The 15,473-nt window shown below is 48.7% G+C and overlaps 2 protein-coding genes across 4 annotated transcripts in view; one reads left to right on the plus strand and one right to left on the minus strand.

The window, feature by feature from the left end:
* SENP2 (SUMO specific peptidase 2) overlaps window positions 1-8,866 on the plus strand; it is a 52,129-nt gene extending 43,263 nt beyond the window's left edge. For all 3 annotated transcript variants that reach the window (XM_036766380.1, XM_036766382.1, XM_036766381.1), the window contains one exon: window positions 556-8,866. In XM_036766380.1, the coding sequence (XP_036622275.1) occupies window positions 556-618 (63 nt within the window). In that variant the 3' untranslated portion in view covers window positions 619-8,866. The remainder of the gene's footprint in view (window positions 1-555) is intronic.
* A 1,001-nt stretch (window positions 8,867-9,867) lies between these two features.
* IGF2BP2 (insulin like growth factor 2 mRNA binding protein 2) overlaps window positions 9,868-15,473 on the minus strand; it is a gene marked incomplete in the record, with an annotated part of 143,170 nt that continues 137,564 nt past the window's right edge. The window contains 3 exon segments of the mRNA XM_036768766.1: window positions 9,868-11,893; window positions 13,959-14,072; window positions 15,347-15,471. Of these exon segments, the coding sequence (XP_036624661.1) occupies window positions 11,771-11,893; window positions 13,959-14,072; window positions 15,347-15,471 (362 nt within the window).

A 15,473-nucleotide genomic window follows, 5' to 3' on the forward strand; every position in this document is an offset into this window, starting at 1 on the left:
ACAACCGCTTGTCGGGTCTGAGGCGGAGAGAGGATTATCGTTTGTGCTCCTTCCCTTTCACCTCTTGAAGTCCTGGGATTCTCAGGCCCAGAGACAAATGACTTTCCCAGAAGCCCCCAGGTGGCAAAAGTTGGCATTTAAGTTCATATCTTCTGACACTCAGTCCAGAAGGCGGGAAGCACTTTCTGTATGGGAGGGGATCTTGGGATGGCGTGCAGACTGTGGTGGCAGATACAGTTGGCATGGTCTCAGTGGCATTCTGCCAGTCAGCCATGTGATGACTATCAGTTCAGCCACATTTTGGATTAGCAGGAGCGCTTCACTCCCCAGCTTTTCCAGGTAACCAAAAGCTTAATCTTCTCCAGGCCTTCGGAGTTTATGATGGATTAACAGGTAGGAGTTTCTCTAGGGAAAGAGGTTAGCACTGGATAATGCAGTTTTCTTAGAATTATTTCCAAAATGGCATAAAGGACCCAAGTGTCTTAGTGATGAAGTCATAGTGGTTTTCCCTGCTTGTGTGGGATCCTGTGTAATGTGTTGGGTGATTTCTTCCAGAATCAGATGCCTCACTTCCGGAAGAGGATGGTGTGGGAAATCCTTCATCAGCAGCTGCTCTGAGAACCCCCTGTTGTTCCTTGCAGCTGCTCGGGATGCTCCCCAGATGGTTCCATTGATCTCATGCCTCATGAGTTAGAAAGGCCCAGCATCACTTCTGCTGCTTTGCAGGTACCGAGTTGCAAGGCCTGCATGGAGGCGATCTTGAGCCTCGGCCTGGGGGGACCGAAGACTGAGCTCCCGCCTGTAACTCTGTGCCTCTTGCAGGATCTTCTGCTGGGCAGTCCCTATGAAAACAAACACTAATATAATGTGTGGTTAAAGGACATTTTTTTTCTTCAAGAATGTAGGAAATGCAGGGTTTACTCTGTGTGTGTGTCTATGTGTGTGTATATATCTATATATAGAGAGTGTGTGTGCGTGTGTGTATTTGTGTTCAAGAGCTGGGCAGAGGCCCCTCAAATGAAACTCTAGATTTACTTCTATGAATATTTATTTCTGAAAGGACTATTCATTGAGCCACTCCCTCTAGCTGAGTCCTGAGGTAATAACCCTAGGAGAGGGGAGGGGTGGAAGCTGCTACCTTGGAGCTGGAGGGAGCTCTCTTCGGGAGGCCAGAAAGAGACACACAGATAGACAGATGGACAGACATGCTTGGGTTCCAGCCTCTGCCTTGGCTTTCTGGGCCGGCTGGCAGGCAGACAGGCAGGTCCCTCCTGCCAGAGCCGAGGGTGATTGCAGCTGCTCCAGTCTGTCCATCCCAGCCCATCCCAGAGCTCCCACCTGCATAGTCACTCCCTTTGAGAACACTGGCTTGATTTGATTATGGAGACTTTGTTTCCCTCTTCCGCAAAGGAAGGGCCTGGCTTAGCTCCTGTAACTGGATTTGTAATTACTGTGAACCCACGATTGTCACTGCTGGCCTTCAGCTGATTGGGGGAAAGTCCCCAAGTTATGAGAGACGGCAAGAATTGTTTATTTCAAGAGAGACTATCCAAGGTAAAGCTATTTTTCTCAAAGTTTCCTTTTTTCTATATAAAACTAAAATTAAGTTTTGTACTTATTTGGATCTTTTTTTTTTTCTGAGCTGAAATCTGTGAAAGAGCCTATTACAAGGCTAAGGTTGTTGCTGAATAATCTATTTTACATATGAAAGTTTGTATTTAACTTGTTTTTTTAAATTTAAAAGCATCCAGATGTGCTGCTTCTACTTTCTCAAGAGTTGAAGGAATATTTGTTGGTATGAGGAAAGTTCAAAACCCCTTTTGCAGTAACTAGTGCCTGGTATGTGTCTTTCCCCATGTAATAAAAGGTTGCCTGGCCAAGAGCCCTGGGAAATCTATGCCGAAACATTGTTTTTGGAATTTCCAGAACAGCTCACGTTGGTGCCTAGTGTGACAATCTGGCACCTGGTATGAGCTAGCAAGATTGTCAGCTCAGCTGCCTCTCAGCTTGGGCCCACGCTGGTTGTGGCCTCTCTTCCCTGTGCCCTCCAGAGTGAGTACAAGTGCACAGAACTCCTAGGGAAGGAAGAGGCCCAGCCACAGTGGCCGACTGACGCTCTTGTGGCTGGCACATTCTCAGTCCACACGCGTTCTAGTTGGAGCGTGTTTTCTGGGTCTCCCATTTCTGCAGGCACAGATCGGGTACATTTCCCCGATTTGGTTATTCTTAATTGTTGGGCCTGTCAGACTCATTCGCTCCAGGTCTCAACTACTCGAACCTTTTTAGCCCCATTCTAAACCCAAATGGGCTCTTAACATTTTTCTCCTAAATATATTTTTAAATACTAAATTTTACTGATGCTATTTGTTCTATCACAGCTATTTCTGGAAACAGCCCCTGCCCCCCAAAGAATACAAACAGCTCTAAACAAAGCCAACTCAGTGCCTGCATCTGGTAGTGTAGACACCATTGTGTACCTGTATCCCCTCCCTTCCACGGAAAGGGCGGGAGGCGCCGTCTCTGCATCTGCTCTCTGGAACAGAATGGAACGCAGTGCCGTTACTCAGCATTGGACTTTGTATGCCTTCCCTTATTCTGTTGTTGTATTTGTGTCCGTTGTTTGGTTTCTGCTATTTTGTGATGTCTCAGTTCGCAATGAATTCTTCAGCATCTACCGTTTCTTGTGCCGTAAGTTTCTCTTTGTTGAACTATTCCCTGCCAGTTGGCATACTCTTTGTTTCCTGTTTTTTGCTACCAAAAAAAGTGTTGCTGTGTGACTTTGGGTCAATGATGGGCCTTTTTTTTTTTTTAAACTGTTCTTGACCTACAGGGATCTCAGTGCTGGCATCCCTGGGTCAGCAGGTATGAGTAGTGACTTAGCTCATGGAACTCCAAATTATTTCCCAGAAACATTGGGCCAGTCCACAGTGTGCCTGTCTCCCCTAGAGTCCCCAACATCAATTATTTCTGTATTTTGTCATCTCTGATAATTTACCAGGTTGGAGATGAAGCTTCAAGAGTTATCTTGTTTGGCATTTCTTGTATTAGTGATTTGCTATAGTATTTCTTAAGATTTTCCCAGCCCTGTGGGTTTTTTAATTCTCTTAACCATCCCAAGTTTCTCCAAAGATTTATCGATGCCCTTTGTACACATGCACCCAGCCTCCTTTGTAACAAAGGGTTTATCATAGACAACATGTGTGCCATTCCACACCCATAGGCCCCCGCTTCTTGGTGGGGGCGGGGGGACATTTGTCATTTATGCAGTCAAGCTTGGTCATTACATTTACACAGTGTTCATTTGACTTCAATGTTCTTCCCGTTTCTGTTGTCATAAGGAGTGAATTCTGCTCCCTTCCTTCTTCCTCAGCTCAGAGAAACCTTTCCCGAATATTTGCCTTGTCTTAGGATGCAGTGATGCTCCATTGCATTGATAGATCACAGTTTCACCACTTCCTGACTGATGCCCAGCCCTTCATTTCCCATTCCCTGATGTCACAGAATGTGCTGCTGTGAAGACCCTTCCTTTTGTCTTTGTTTTCCTTGGGGTAGTTGCCTAGGATCTCCAGGTCAAGGGTGTGTGCCCATTTTAGTCACTTTCCCCTATGTAGTTCCAGGTTGTTTCCCTTACTTGTTGGACCGATTCACATACCTGTTAGGGACACTGTTTAACCCTGGAAGGTCCCTTCCTTTGTCCTGCCCCAGGAGACCCTGCCTTTCCTCACTGTCTCCTACTTTACCTTTGCAAGCTTTGCTTCCCAGGGCCCTAAGCTTCCCTTCTCCAATGTATACTTCTGCCCCTTCACCTCAGAGCTCCTCTCTCCCCTCTCTGGAGGGAACCAGCCACGTCAGAGATGGTCATTGGGATGGTAGTGGGACAGTTGGAAAAGCTAGGCTACTTCGGTTTAAGCAGAGGCCCCCGTTTGCACTGTCCCTCCTGTACCAGTGAAATCCCAGGTGAAATGGAGCCAAATCAGACTGAAGTCTGAAAGCAGCTTTTTGTGAGCTGGTCTAGCAATGTCGCCCCCCCCTCACAGGATTGTCCCCATAGAATATGCTCTGACTGCCCATTGGGATTTTGTCGTTTGTGGGCACTGTTCCCCCCATTCTTAATCTAAAACCTTTGAGGAGAGGAACAACAGATTTGGGGCCCTTTGAACAGTGGCATCATCACTGCCACTGCCACATACAGATTCATATAGATTCACATACAGGAGCAAATTGGAAAGACCCCAGAAGTATTTGGGCAATAGCAGGAACTTAGGTTTTCAAACCTCTTTGTTTTCAAATCACCTTCATTTCCCTTCCCTGCCCCGATGCCATCCTGTAAAGCTAAGAATAAAATGAGGCGGGAAAAGCCCATAGGAAGGAGGCTGGTGGGAAAAGCTGTGAGCCCCTGAGAAGAAATGCCCTGCCTCTACCCTTGGTAAAGCTTTTTCCCCATCACTTCAGTCAGTTTCACACAACACTGATTTTCAGCAGCAAATCTGGACTGCTCTGTGAGACTTTTACTAGCAAATGCCATTTAAAAGTCTATAGGCTTAAAAATCCCCTCCAATTTATACCCAGCTCTGTACCTGCCTCTGACCCTGGGTGACCATGGATGCGTCTGTCTCATTCACAAGGTTCCTCATCTGCAAAAGTCACTCATTGCACCTACCTCGCAGCGTTGTTGTGAGGCTAAGGAGATATTTTGCCACCTTTCGCTTGTGAGGAAATGTTGATGTGGGTGGACCCAGGGTGAATTTCTGGGGGACCTTGGACAAGATCACACCCAGTGTGGATGGGTGAAGATCAGTATTGTTGGGGGGCTCTATATTGACTATCAATGGCATTGGTGCTGTTTCTTTGGGCTGCATGGAGGTACAGTGGAAATATGGCCCGAGCTAAAGTCAGGACCTGCATTCAAATCCCTGCTTCACTGCTCACTTCTCTGAGGCCCCCTGCGTCTAATGGAGACTATAATTGGACTAGATGGCCCTGGAAGTTCTTCCAGCTGTCCATCCGGATTCCGTGGCTTCCTCAGTGACTTCAGCTCGGGGTCATAGCGGATAGAGGGCTGGACGAGGCTGATGATTTGTCCCTACCCTAAACCTCTGTTGTGAGGTTTAAATGAGCGAATGTGTGTCGAATGTTTGGCAAACCTATGAGCAATATCCGTGGGTCACGGCCTTCTGAGACGCTAGCCTCTCCATTTGTCTGTCTCCAGCCCATCTCCACCAACCACAAGAAATAAGAGAGTGAGCTTGTCCTCACTGCCCTCGGAACCTGGCCCCATTGGCTCTCCATGTGTCCCTCCTGTTGCTTTGCTTTGGCCTCTCCCTCACTGCCTGGCAGCCTTTTTTTTTTTCAGATTCATGCTTAAGCTTCTTACAGTGGCTGCTCAGAGTGCTCAGGCCCCCTTCTGTCTTCTGACACCACCCCCACTCTGGTGCATTCCCTCATGCCCTCTCACCTACATCATTGCCCGTCCCCACTCTAGTCTAGCCTTCATTCAGCTGTCAAAGCTGTCTCTTCATGAAGTTCAAGACTGATCAGGTCACCCCTCCCGCTTATAAATCCCAGTGGCTCCCTACTGTCTTCAGGAGCCAATACAAAATGCTCCATTTGGCCCTTTAGAACCTAGCTTCCTCCTACCTGTCCAGTCTCCTTACACCTTGTTCCTTTACACAGATTCTTCAGGCCAGTGACACTGGCCTTCTGGGCGTTCCACGGAAAAGCCCCTCCATCCCTTGGCTCTGGGCATTTTCTCTGGCTATCCCCCATGCCTGGAACATTCTCCCCCTTCCCCTCTGGCCTTCCACAGGAAGCCTTTTCTAACTGCTCTTAATTCCAGTGCCTTCTCTCTGGTAATTTTCTTCTGCTTACCCTGTATCTAACTTGTTCATACTTTAGTTTGCATGTTGTCTCCCGCATTAGAACGTAAGCTTCTTGACGGCAGAGATTGTCTTTTGCTACTTTTTATATCCCTGTTGCTTAGCACAGACCCTGGCACATAGTAGGCACTTAGTAAAAGTTGATTGACCTGCTACTTTTCTCAATGAAGTAGCTGTCTGTCAGGATCTTGATCAACTTTATTCCACCCACTTTCTCCTCCTTTTCCCCTCAGAGTACAATTTGGCTCACCCTCACTTGACTCCTTACTCTCATCCCTTGTATCTTCTCAGGGATTTTGGTCATTCCGCTTCTAAACTTCAATCTCTTTCTCTCTAAGGGACTCCTTCTGCTTACATGCTCAGGTCTCTCCCACCCCAAGGGGATAAAAATTCATCCAAACCCTTCCTGTGACCCTTGCATCCATTTTCAGCTGTTACACTCTCTTCTTTAGAAAAATCGTTTTCAACTGTATTTGTGGTTTCTACATCATCACTGCCAATTTCCCAATCTCTTGCAACACGACTTCTCTTTCCTCCCCTGAAACTTTCTTCCAAAGTCACCCATTACTCAGTGAAGGGTTCTCAGTCTCCCTCACTTTGACTCCTTTGCCACAAAGTCCAGAGACCGTTTCTTGGAAGACTTAACCCATTCAACTTTGGAACTCCTAGCAAGGGGGAGTGAAGGAGCAAGCACAGATTTGTTTAGGAGTCTCACTGCCCACCTGACTCTCTCAATTAGCTATCTCCACCACTGCTACCTATCACTCAACTCCCATGTGGTTAAACTCACCATCCTTGTGACTTCCCAGACCCAAACTTCAGTCACCTTCTGACTCTTCCCTCTTTACCTTTCCAAACCACACCCAACCAGGTGCCCGATGCACGATGTCTCTGATCCCTCCTCTCGTCTACCCTCCCATGGCCATCACCGCTCTCACCTACACTGCTACAATAGTCTCGACAAGTCTTCCCGCTTCCAGTCTCCGCTTTCCTATATAGCTTCACACAGTGGCCCAAAGTCTTTCACTGATGACATCATGCTACTCAAGAGCCTTCAGTGCCTTCACATTGCCTCTAAGATAGAACACACCATCCTTCACCTGACACTTACCACATCCCGCATCATCTGGCTCCCGTCTCCCTCTAGCTTGGTTTTGCCATCTCCCCTCACCCACTGCCTCCTTTGCTCCTACTTGTGCTGATGGAACTTGGGGCAGTCACAGAATCGTGCTGATTGAGTCTCTTTAACGTGATGATAGCCACTCTCAACAGGGCCCTCGCTACAGCAAGGCAGTTCGAATATCTTGCTCACCACAGAAGCTGTTCCAAACCTTTTCTTCCATCAGCCCTTCCATGACACTTTCCCCAGCCTGTCTGGTGAGGGCCTCCCCTCCTACTTTGCCAACAACATTGAAGCCATTTCCTGAGAGGTCTCCCTTATCACCTTGCCCCCCACCATCTCTGCTACTCCAGTCTCTGAGGATATGTCCCTTCCCATCTACATATGTCCCACCCCCACCATCATATCCCTGGTGCCTAAAAACATGCCCAGATCTCCAGAAGAAAACCCTCACTAGCTCTGACCCTGCCTGCCAGCTATTTGAGACCTCTCCTTCCCTCTTTGGAGAAGCTGCCTACAGTTGGTGGCTCCATCGTCTCCTCACCTTCTAAACTCTGCTTTCCTAGCTCTTCAGTCACCAGAGACCAGCCAAATCTCCCAGGCTCTTCCGAGGCCCTGTCCTTCCTGCAGCCTTCAGCACTGTTGATCATTTCTTCTTGTGTAAAAACCTCCCTGGGTTTGGGTGACTCCTGTCTCTTGGTTCCCCTCCTTTCTGACCTGTCATTTTTGCCGGATCTTCATCCAGGTCCTGCTCACTACCTGTGGCTCTGTCCTGGATCCTCACCCATTTCTGGTGATCTCAACTCCCAGGAGCCCACTTGTCATCTCTGCAGATGACTTCCAGCTCTAGTCCAGCATTATCAACTGCCCCCTAGACGTTTTGACTCGTGTGTCCCAAAGGCATCTCAAGCTCATATCCAGAACTCCAAAGTGCTCACTCCTCTCTCTCGCATGTGTCACCCATACTTTTAGCCTCTCTTCCTCATCGCGTGTGTCTCCTCAGTTGTCAGACCTTGTAGTTGCTTTCTTTACAGCATCTCTCTCCTAAGACACCAGCCTAACTCAGGCCCTCATCACTTCTCGCCCTCCGGCCAGTCTGCCTCAAATTTCTCTCCACTCTATCTCAACTCTCAAAATGATTTTCCGCCCCACCCTGCGTTCAGCAGCACCAGCGGCTCCCTATTGTTGGGCGTTCCATCAGTTGTGGACTGTCCATGGGTCGTCTTGGCAGAGACACTGGAGTGGTTTGCCATTTCCTTCTCTGATGGATCTAGTAGATCCTTTTGTCAGGTAATTGGAAGTCAAATGAGTTGCCAGGACTTGCCAACCTCAGATGTTCCTAGCAAGTGTCTGAGGCTGTATTTGAACTCAGATATTCCTGAGTCCGGGCCCAGTGCACTAGCCACTGGGCCACCAGCTGCCTCCCTATTACCTCCAGGATCAAATACAATATTCTTTGTTTCCGAACCTTCCATTTCCTACCTTTCCATTCTTCCCTCCATGCACTCTACAATCCACACATACTGGCTATTTGCAGCTCCTTTCAGAAGACACTCCATGTTTGGTCTCCATGCCATTGTATTGGCTGTTCCCCATGGCTGCCATGCTAACCCTCTCAACTCCACTCAAGTGCTGCCACTGCCAGAAGGCCTGGACCTCCCGGCTGCTGGCATCGTCCCCGTAAGTTTGGTTTCCATTACTGTCTGCTCTGTATTTTATCTTGTATGTTCTAATGTACATGTATGTCTTCCCCATTAGAATGTAAGCTCCTGGAGAGCAAGGACTGTTGGTTTTCCTTTGTCTTCACCAGCACCTCGTGTGAGTGCCTGGCACATAGTAAGCGCTTAATAAACAAATGACTGTTAACCAATTGGTCTATGTTTCTTGCTTCAACCAAACACCATCTCCCATACCCGGACACACTTCCTCCCCATTTTTACCTGTCAGTCCTCTTCAAGGCTAAACTCTAGGTACCACTTCCCCTATGAAGGTTCACCAGGAATTCACTAATGGATCATAATTAACTTAGTGTCATGATGAGATGTTACAAGACAGTCCTGTGGGCAGATTGCCTATCCAGCCCCACAGATCTGAAGTCCACTGAGGGTCTTCCTTTCTTTTGGGTGTATGGGCTTTAGTTCATGCCCACTTTCCCAACAGCCTCCCTGCTGTCATGGGTATTCTCGCTCCACTCCCAGTTTTGGAAACATAATCCAGTCAGCTGTCATTTTTTCCCAACTCTCCTCCTGCCTGCACTAGAGGGGTGGCAGTGTCAGGAGAGAAGGGGGAGGCATTCAAAAGATGCTGAAAAGGTGAAATGGACTGGCCTTGGCAACAGATGTTGGAAAGGGAGATGGGAGACTGGGGTGGGACAGGCAGATTTGGGAATCGTCAGCACAGAAAGGGTAATTGAATGGGAGCTGAGGAGATCAAGTGAGAGTGGATGAGAGTCCAGTTTTTCCATGTGTCTAATTGTCACAACACTGCTCCTGCGGGAGACAACCTGTGTTCTACACTCCTCAGTACCACACACTAGGAGTCTCCACCTAACACAATAGGTCTTCAGCTAGTATTTGTTGTTGAATGAAAGATCATACTTGAGGCATACTTCCTGGGTGTTAATCCTAAAGTGAACGTTATTATGTTCTTTCATGCCCCTTCCTCCCCCTCTCTGTATGTCCTTCATCCCACACCCCCAGCTCTTCCTCCCAAAGTTCCCTGGGGTTCAGACACCGTGACCTCCATCCTGGGAGCTTCTCATCCCCACAGGTCCTCTGGGAAGCGTCCCTTGGCTGAAGCCAGGCTGGAAATAAACGAGATCATGACTAAGGCAGGCTCTTGTTAGCGGGATATATTTCTTTTTTTTTTTTTTTTTTGCTTGTTTTTTGTTATTTTTTTGTGTTTTTGTTTTTTTCACAGAACACTGTTTGCAGTAGAGGAAACTGGCATTGCAGTCTGTTGGCACATTGGCAATTTCACATAAACCAGTAACATGTCCATCCTTTAGCGCAGAAAACCCTAACGGCACGTACCCTATTAACACACTCAGGACGTTGCTAAGCCTTTCTTTCCCTGTTTTTCTTTTAATCATTTTTTTCAATAAACATTTTTCCAGGTCTGCCCTAAAGAAGGCCGTTGGCTCTCAGCTAGCCAAGGACAGTTGAGAATGGTTGGCGCACCCTAGATGTCACCTCCTAGATGGCGGCTGACTTGATTTTTTTCCAACTTGATTTTATTAAAAAAATAAAAAAAATGCTCCAACTCTCAGTTTACAAGGCGTACAAAATCTCTAAAAGGGAAACGCGAGATCAAGGTGCTGAGGTACAAAGACACCTGAGGTAGTTGTTTTTTGTTTGTTTTTGTTTTTTCAATTTGCAATTTCTATGCCCTGGGCCAACAACCTCTGGTAGTTTTCTTTTTTTGTTTCTCCCCACTTGTTTTTGATTTGTTTGTAAGAAAGAAAATTACTTCCCCTCACATTGATGGCTATGTCCTAAAGATGGAAAAAAAGACAAAAAGTGTTCTTTTTTCTGAGTGGGATTTTTTTTTCCTTCCTTTGAAGATTGCTGGGATGAGTACCATTGAGATTGTTAACTTCCCTATCCAATCGCCTAAGTGGAAGTTGTGGCTCTTGGATTTTTTTTTCTCTTTTTTCTGTGATGTGTTACTCTGAGCACTGCTTTGCCTGGGGGTGTGGAGAGAGGAGAGAAGGAAGAGGGACTGAAGGGAGAGGGGAGGAGGGCAAGAAAAACTGGAGCAGAGAGAGGGAGGAAGAGACACAATTATATGGCTGTATGCAAAACCAATTTAGAACCTGTGAAGCAAAAAAAGGAAAGGATATGTGAGCTGTATACAGATGAAGGGAGACAGATTCCTCTTCTCAAAGACGGTATCCCTTCTGTTGGCACACACAGGTGATCCCCAACTTCGCGGTGCTGTTAGTACCTTCCTGACTAAGCCCCCTCCCCCTCTGCGATTTTTGTGCTGGCATTTCTAAAGCTGCTTCTACCCCTTTAGCTCTCTCAGTGGGTGACTTTAAACTCTAGAAAAGCCTGTTTTCTCTTCCAAAGGAAATACAAAAAATTAATCATTTGTTTTTAAATTGGAGTTAGTCGAGTTATAAATATATATCGCTTCTACAATATATGAACGCTGTAGGCACGGCCTGGTAGCACATGTGGTGGAACTTCTTGACCCCTTGTATGTGTACACACATGTATGTACAGAACCAATTTTGTTTTTCTTCCAAAAAGCAGGTGAGGATTTAGCTTTGTTTTGAACATGTCCACCTATGTTAGTCCAACTTAAGGGATAGAGTCATGGGAGTTAGATTGTATGGGTAATGGGGGTATCATCGGGGAGGCCTGCAGAAACCTTGGGGGCAGGTGGTTCAGGTCCCTGCCTGGTATGTGTTTGTGTATGTATGTGTTTTCGTGTGTTATGTGTTTGCATGTGTGTGCGTGCACATGTGCACACACGCGCACACACGCACCCGTGTTTGGGGGAGGGGCAAAGGGGATGCACAGGCACACCTGTTCCAGCCTCTGGATGATCATGTGCTCCTGATCCCACCTTATCCCCAGGGCCACCCAGCCATGGGATGCAAGCTTTATCAAGGTTTCTGCAGAGTCCCAGCCTTGGGCAGCCTCCTTATTTCTCAGGATGGTCTTTGGTTTGCTCCCCGATCTGTCTTTGTTTGGTCTTGTTCTGTCTGGCATGGGAAGGGCTACATTCATCTGTTGTGGCTTTGCTGGCCTGCACCTGGGGCAGCCTCTCACTTGGTGCGCTGCTGCTGCTGCTGCTGCTGCTGTGGTGGCGAGGGCCCGGCTCCCTGAGGATGCTTCTGCTCCTGCTGCTTCACCTGCTGGACAATCTCCCTGATCTTGCGCTGGGCCGTCTGCAGCCAGGAAGAGACACAGAGAGAGAGGCAGGGACCAAGGCAGGGAGGGGGGATACACCCATGGAGGGAGACAGAGAGAGAGGCAGGGTCAGAGACAGAAGAGGCAGAGCAGAAGGATGGATAGGCAAAGGGAGAGACAGATATGGGATGGGGAAGGAAAGAGGGTTGGGCAAAGGAGATAGGAGGGAGAAGGTCAGAGACAGAGAAGGGAGGCAGAGGAAATGATGGGCAGAGAAGATTAGAAAAGGGAACAGAAAAGGAGAAAGGAAACAAGAGATGGATGGAGGAAGTTAACAGGAAGGATGGGGCAGAGGAAGGAAGCCAAGAAAGGGAGTATGACAGGAAGAAGGGGTTGGAAAGGAGGGAAGGAAGGCAGGAGATGGAGGATAAAGAGGAGAGAGGAAGAAGCAGAGACACAGGGAGAGAGAAAGAAACAGAAAGGGAGAGGGGAACCAGACTTTGAGTCCATATGTAGCTGGAGCCCCAACAATAGCATCTGGGACTCCCTCGAGATGAGCTGGCATGGGGTGGGGGGGTGGGGGCACCCCAGGCAGGCTCAGGGCATTGACAGAAGCACCAACTGGAAGGAGCAGAGAAAGGATAAACCGAGCCCACTCCCCAGCCTGCCAAGCTTCCCCTTCTTTGGACCTTCTAGATAGCGAGTCAGCGAGGAAGGAGGCCTAAGGCCAAGGGCAGGGCCAAGCAACAGCGAAGGAAGGCCCAGTGCCCACAGGGACTCCCTTGAGCTGACGCAGGCTGGGGGAAGGGGAGCCAGGCACAACAACAGGACAGAATGGATGAATGAGGGCTTTTCGGTCATTTCATGCCCCAGTTTGGTCATGTGTTCCCAAAGCTGCTTCCACCCAACCTTTTAGGAGATGGAGAGGACTAGCAAATGAGATGAGTTTCTCGAGGACCACAGGATCCTCCATTAGGAGTTAGGGAGGTCCTCAGAGGCCATCTGGTCCAACGCTCTCATTTTGCAGAGGACAAAACTGAGGTTCCAGTGAGGACTGGCAAGGTCATACAGATATTAAGTAGCAGAGGTAAGAAAGAAGAAAATAGGGAGCTCAGAGAGCATTTAGTCTGAAGCCATCTCTGCCTGCCCACCCAGTGGTATCTGGGAGAGTTGATGGGTCAGCAGCTGTCGTATACTTTGATGCCCACAGGGAGCTAAGACCAAGTGAGGTCAGAAGAGGATGGACCTGGGGGAACGTCCAGGAAGGGACATTAAATCACAGAAGGTGTCTAGCGACCTCTGGTTCTCTCCTTTTACAGATATGGAAACTGAGGCCCAGAGATAGATAGCTATAGAGGCAGGGTCAGTGACCAAGCATTCATTAAGCACCTACTTCCCAAAGAAGAGAAAAGCAAAGATTTCTCCTGCCTGGCTGCTCACTGTGAGACTGCCTTCCATGGCCCAGAGGCCTGATCAGGGCATTCTAGTTTGGGATCTGGGAGGGCCTCAGAGGTCCTCCAGTCCACCAGAGATGGAGAAGCTGAGGTCCAACAGGCTGGGAGGGACTTTCCAATGACCACACAGATATCAAGTGGGATGTGAACCAAGGTCTTCTGACTCCAAGTCCAGCAACCTGAGGTGGCCCCTGAGTACAAGAGACCTAGACTTCTGAGCAGCAAGGCAGGCTGGCCTCTGTAGGCCTGGGAAGAGGGAAGCGGCCTGCAGCCTTTTGTAGAGAGCTTCTAACATGCATGAGCTTGAACTACAGAATTCACTGAGATGTTTTATTCTTCCCTGATCTCCCCATGGCTCCTGACACGTACACAGGGCAGGAGCTCCCATGAGATGCATGGGAAGGGACGCTGAGGAGGGCAGGGGAGCTCTGCCCCGGGTACTGCCTTGCCAGGGACAAAGGAAAAACAAGACCAGCAGGAAACCTTGACAAATCACTCAAGCAAATGCACAGAGAACATGGATCAGATGTTGGTAGTGAATCTGGAGAATCTGGAGGCAAGAGACCTCCAGGTCCCACTGAGCACCATGATCAGATGACTCAAAGCTTGGACAGAGTTAGAGGAATGAAGGAAACCAAACCACAGATACCTGACTGGCAAAGAAGTGGCCGATGATCTTGACGATCACTTCTTCATTCTCGTCGGGGGTCTGATCTCGGGGCACAATGACTTCTGCACTAGTTAAGTTTTGCAATTCATTCACCTGTGCGAGATGGGGAGGAGAAGGTTTTAAAAAAAGTGTTTCTTTAAATTAGAAGTGAGCTGGAGTTGTATTTTCTAGCAAAGGGCTTTGGTAGGGACAGTGGCTGGAGGGATGAGAGTGGAAAGACGAGGAGGTGGCAGAGACAGTTACAGGGAGCTGATAGGCAAGGAGAGACACTGTTCTCTTCCCAACAGCCCATCCTTCACCACATGGCAGCCACATGTTGATTTCTGACCTGAAAAAGTTGGAAGGGACCAGAGATACTGAATGCAACTTCCTCATTTTACAGACCCAGTGCTCTTAGGCTTAGAGGCAAAGAGACTTATCCAAGATCATACAGCCAGTGGCAGAACCAGAACTAAAATCCATGTCTTCCCTCTGATAACTTTTTTTTGGGCAAATAAATAAATCATGTTACTTCCTTGAAGGATCTGGCCAGGTGCCAGGAAGAAGAGACAGCATTCCGGGGGAGAGCCCTGAAGTTGTGGGTGGTGCCCTTGCCCCTCAGTGAGACTTCACTTAGCTGCCTCTGGGAGCGGCCCAACCTTGTGCCTGAATCCTTAGGGCCCTGACAGGTCAGAGAAGTAAAGCTCTCTCTGCCCACATTCAGGGGGACCCCACCCCTTCTGGGTTACTGATCTGTGGTTTTGTGATCCCAAATCACTTCCCTTCTCTAGGCCTGTTTCCTCTTCTGTAAAACAGGGACAGAACAAGAGGCCTCCCAGCTCTAAAGCCAGGACCCCATGAGCCCCCGAAATGGTTTTGTCTGGACACCCATTCCCCACCGGCCCCTCCCTCCTAATCTCCACTACAGCTCATCCAGAGACCACCCACTGGGGAGTGCCAGAGGCACCAGGTGCACCTTACTAGTCTGATTTTACTTGTCCAGCCTCAGGGAGTTTTCAAGTGTGGGATAGAAGCTGGGGGGCCATCTGTCCAACACTTCTCTGACCCTGCCCCCACCCTGGTGCAGCCCTGGACTATTACGGGAGCTGTTGGGGAGCGGAGGGGGGCTTCCTGCCCGCTGCAAGTCTGTCCCCTCTCCAATCCATCCTCTGTTCAGCCGCCCAAGAGATCCAGGTCCAACCACATGTCTCCCTTGCTCAGAACTGCTGCCTGCGTTTCAGCTGCCTCAGTTTCCAAAGGGCAGAAATGGGCTAACCTCTAGTCTCCCAGTTCCTTCCAGGAGCTGTGGGCAGCTGAGGAGTAAGATGACCGAACATGGGGAAGAGTAGGAAGGTCCCAGACACCGGGCCCCAGCCAAGGAAACTCACTGTTTTGCCGCCTTTTCCAATCACGCGGCCGGCAGCTGAGGAGGGCACTCGAATGTGAGCCTTAAGCTTTACTTCTTCTTTGGGGTTAAAGAAATTCTCCTCCTTCAGTTTGCCGAAGATCCGCCCT

Source organism: Trichosurus vulpecula, chromosome 7, assembly GCF_011100635.1.
Source record: "Trichosurus vulpecula isolate mTriVul1 chromosome 7, mTriVul1.pri, whole genome shotgun sequence".
Classification (NCBI taxonomy): Eukaryota; Metazoa; Chordata; class Mammalia; order Diprotodontia; family Phalangeridae; genus Trichosurus; species Trichosurus vulpecula.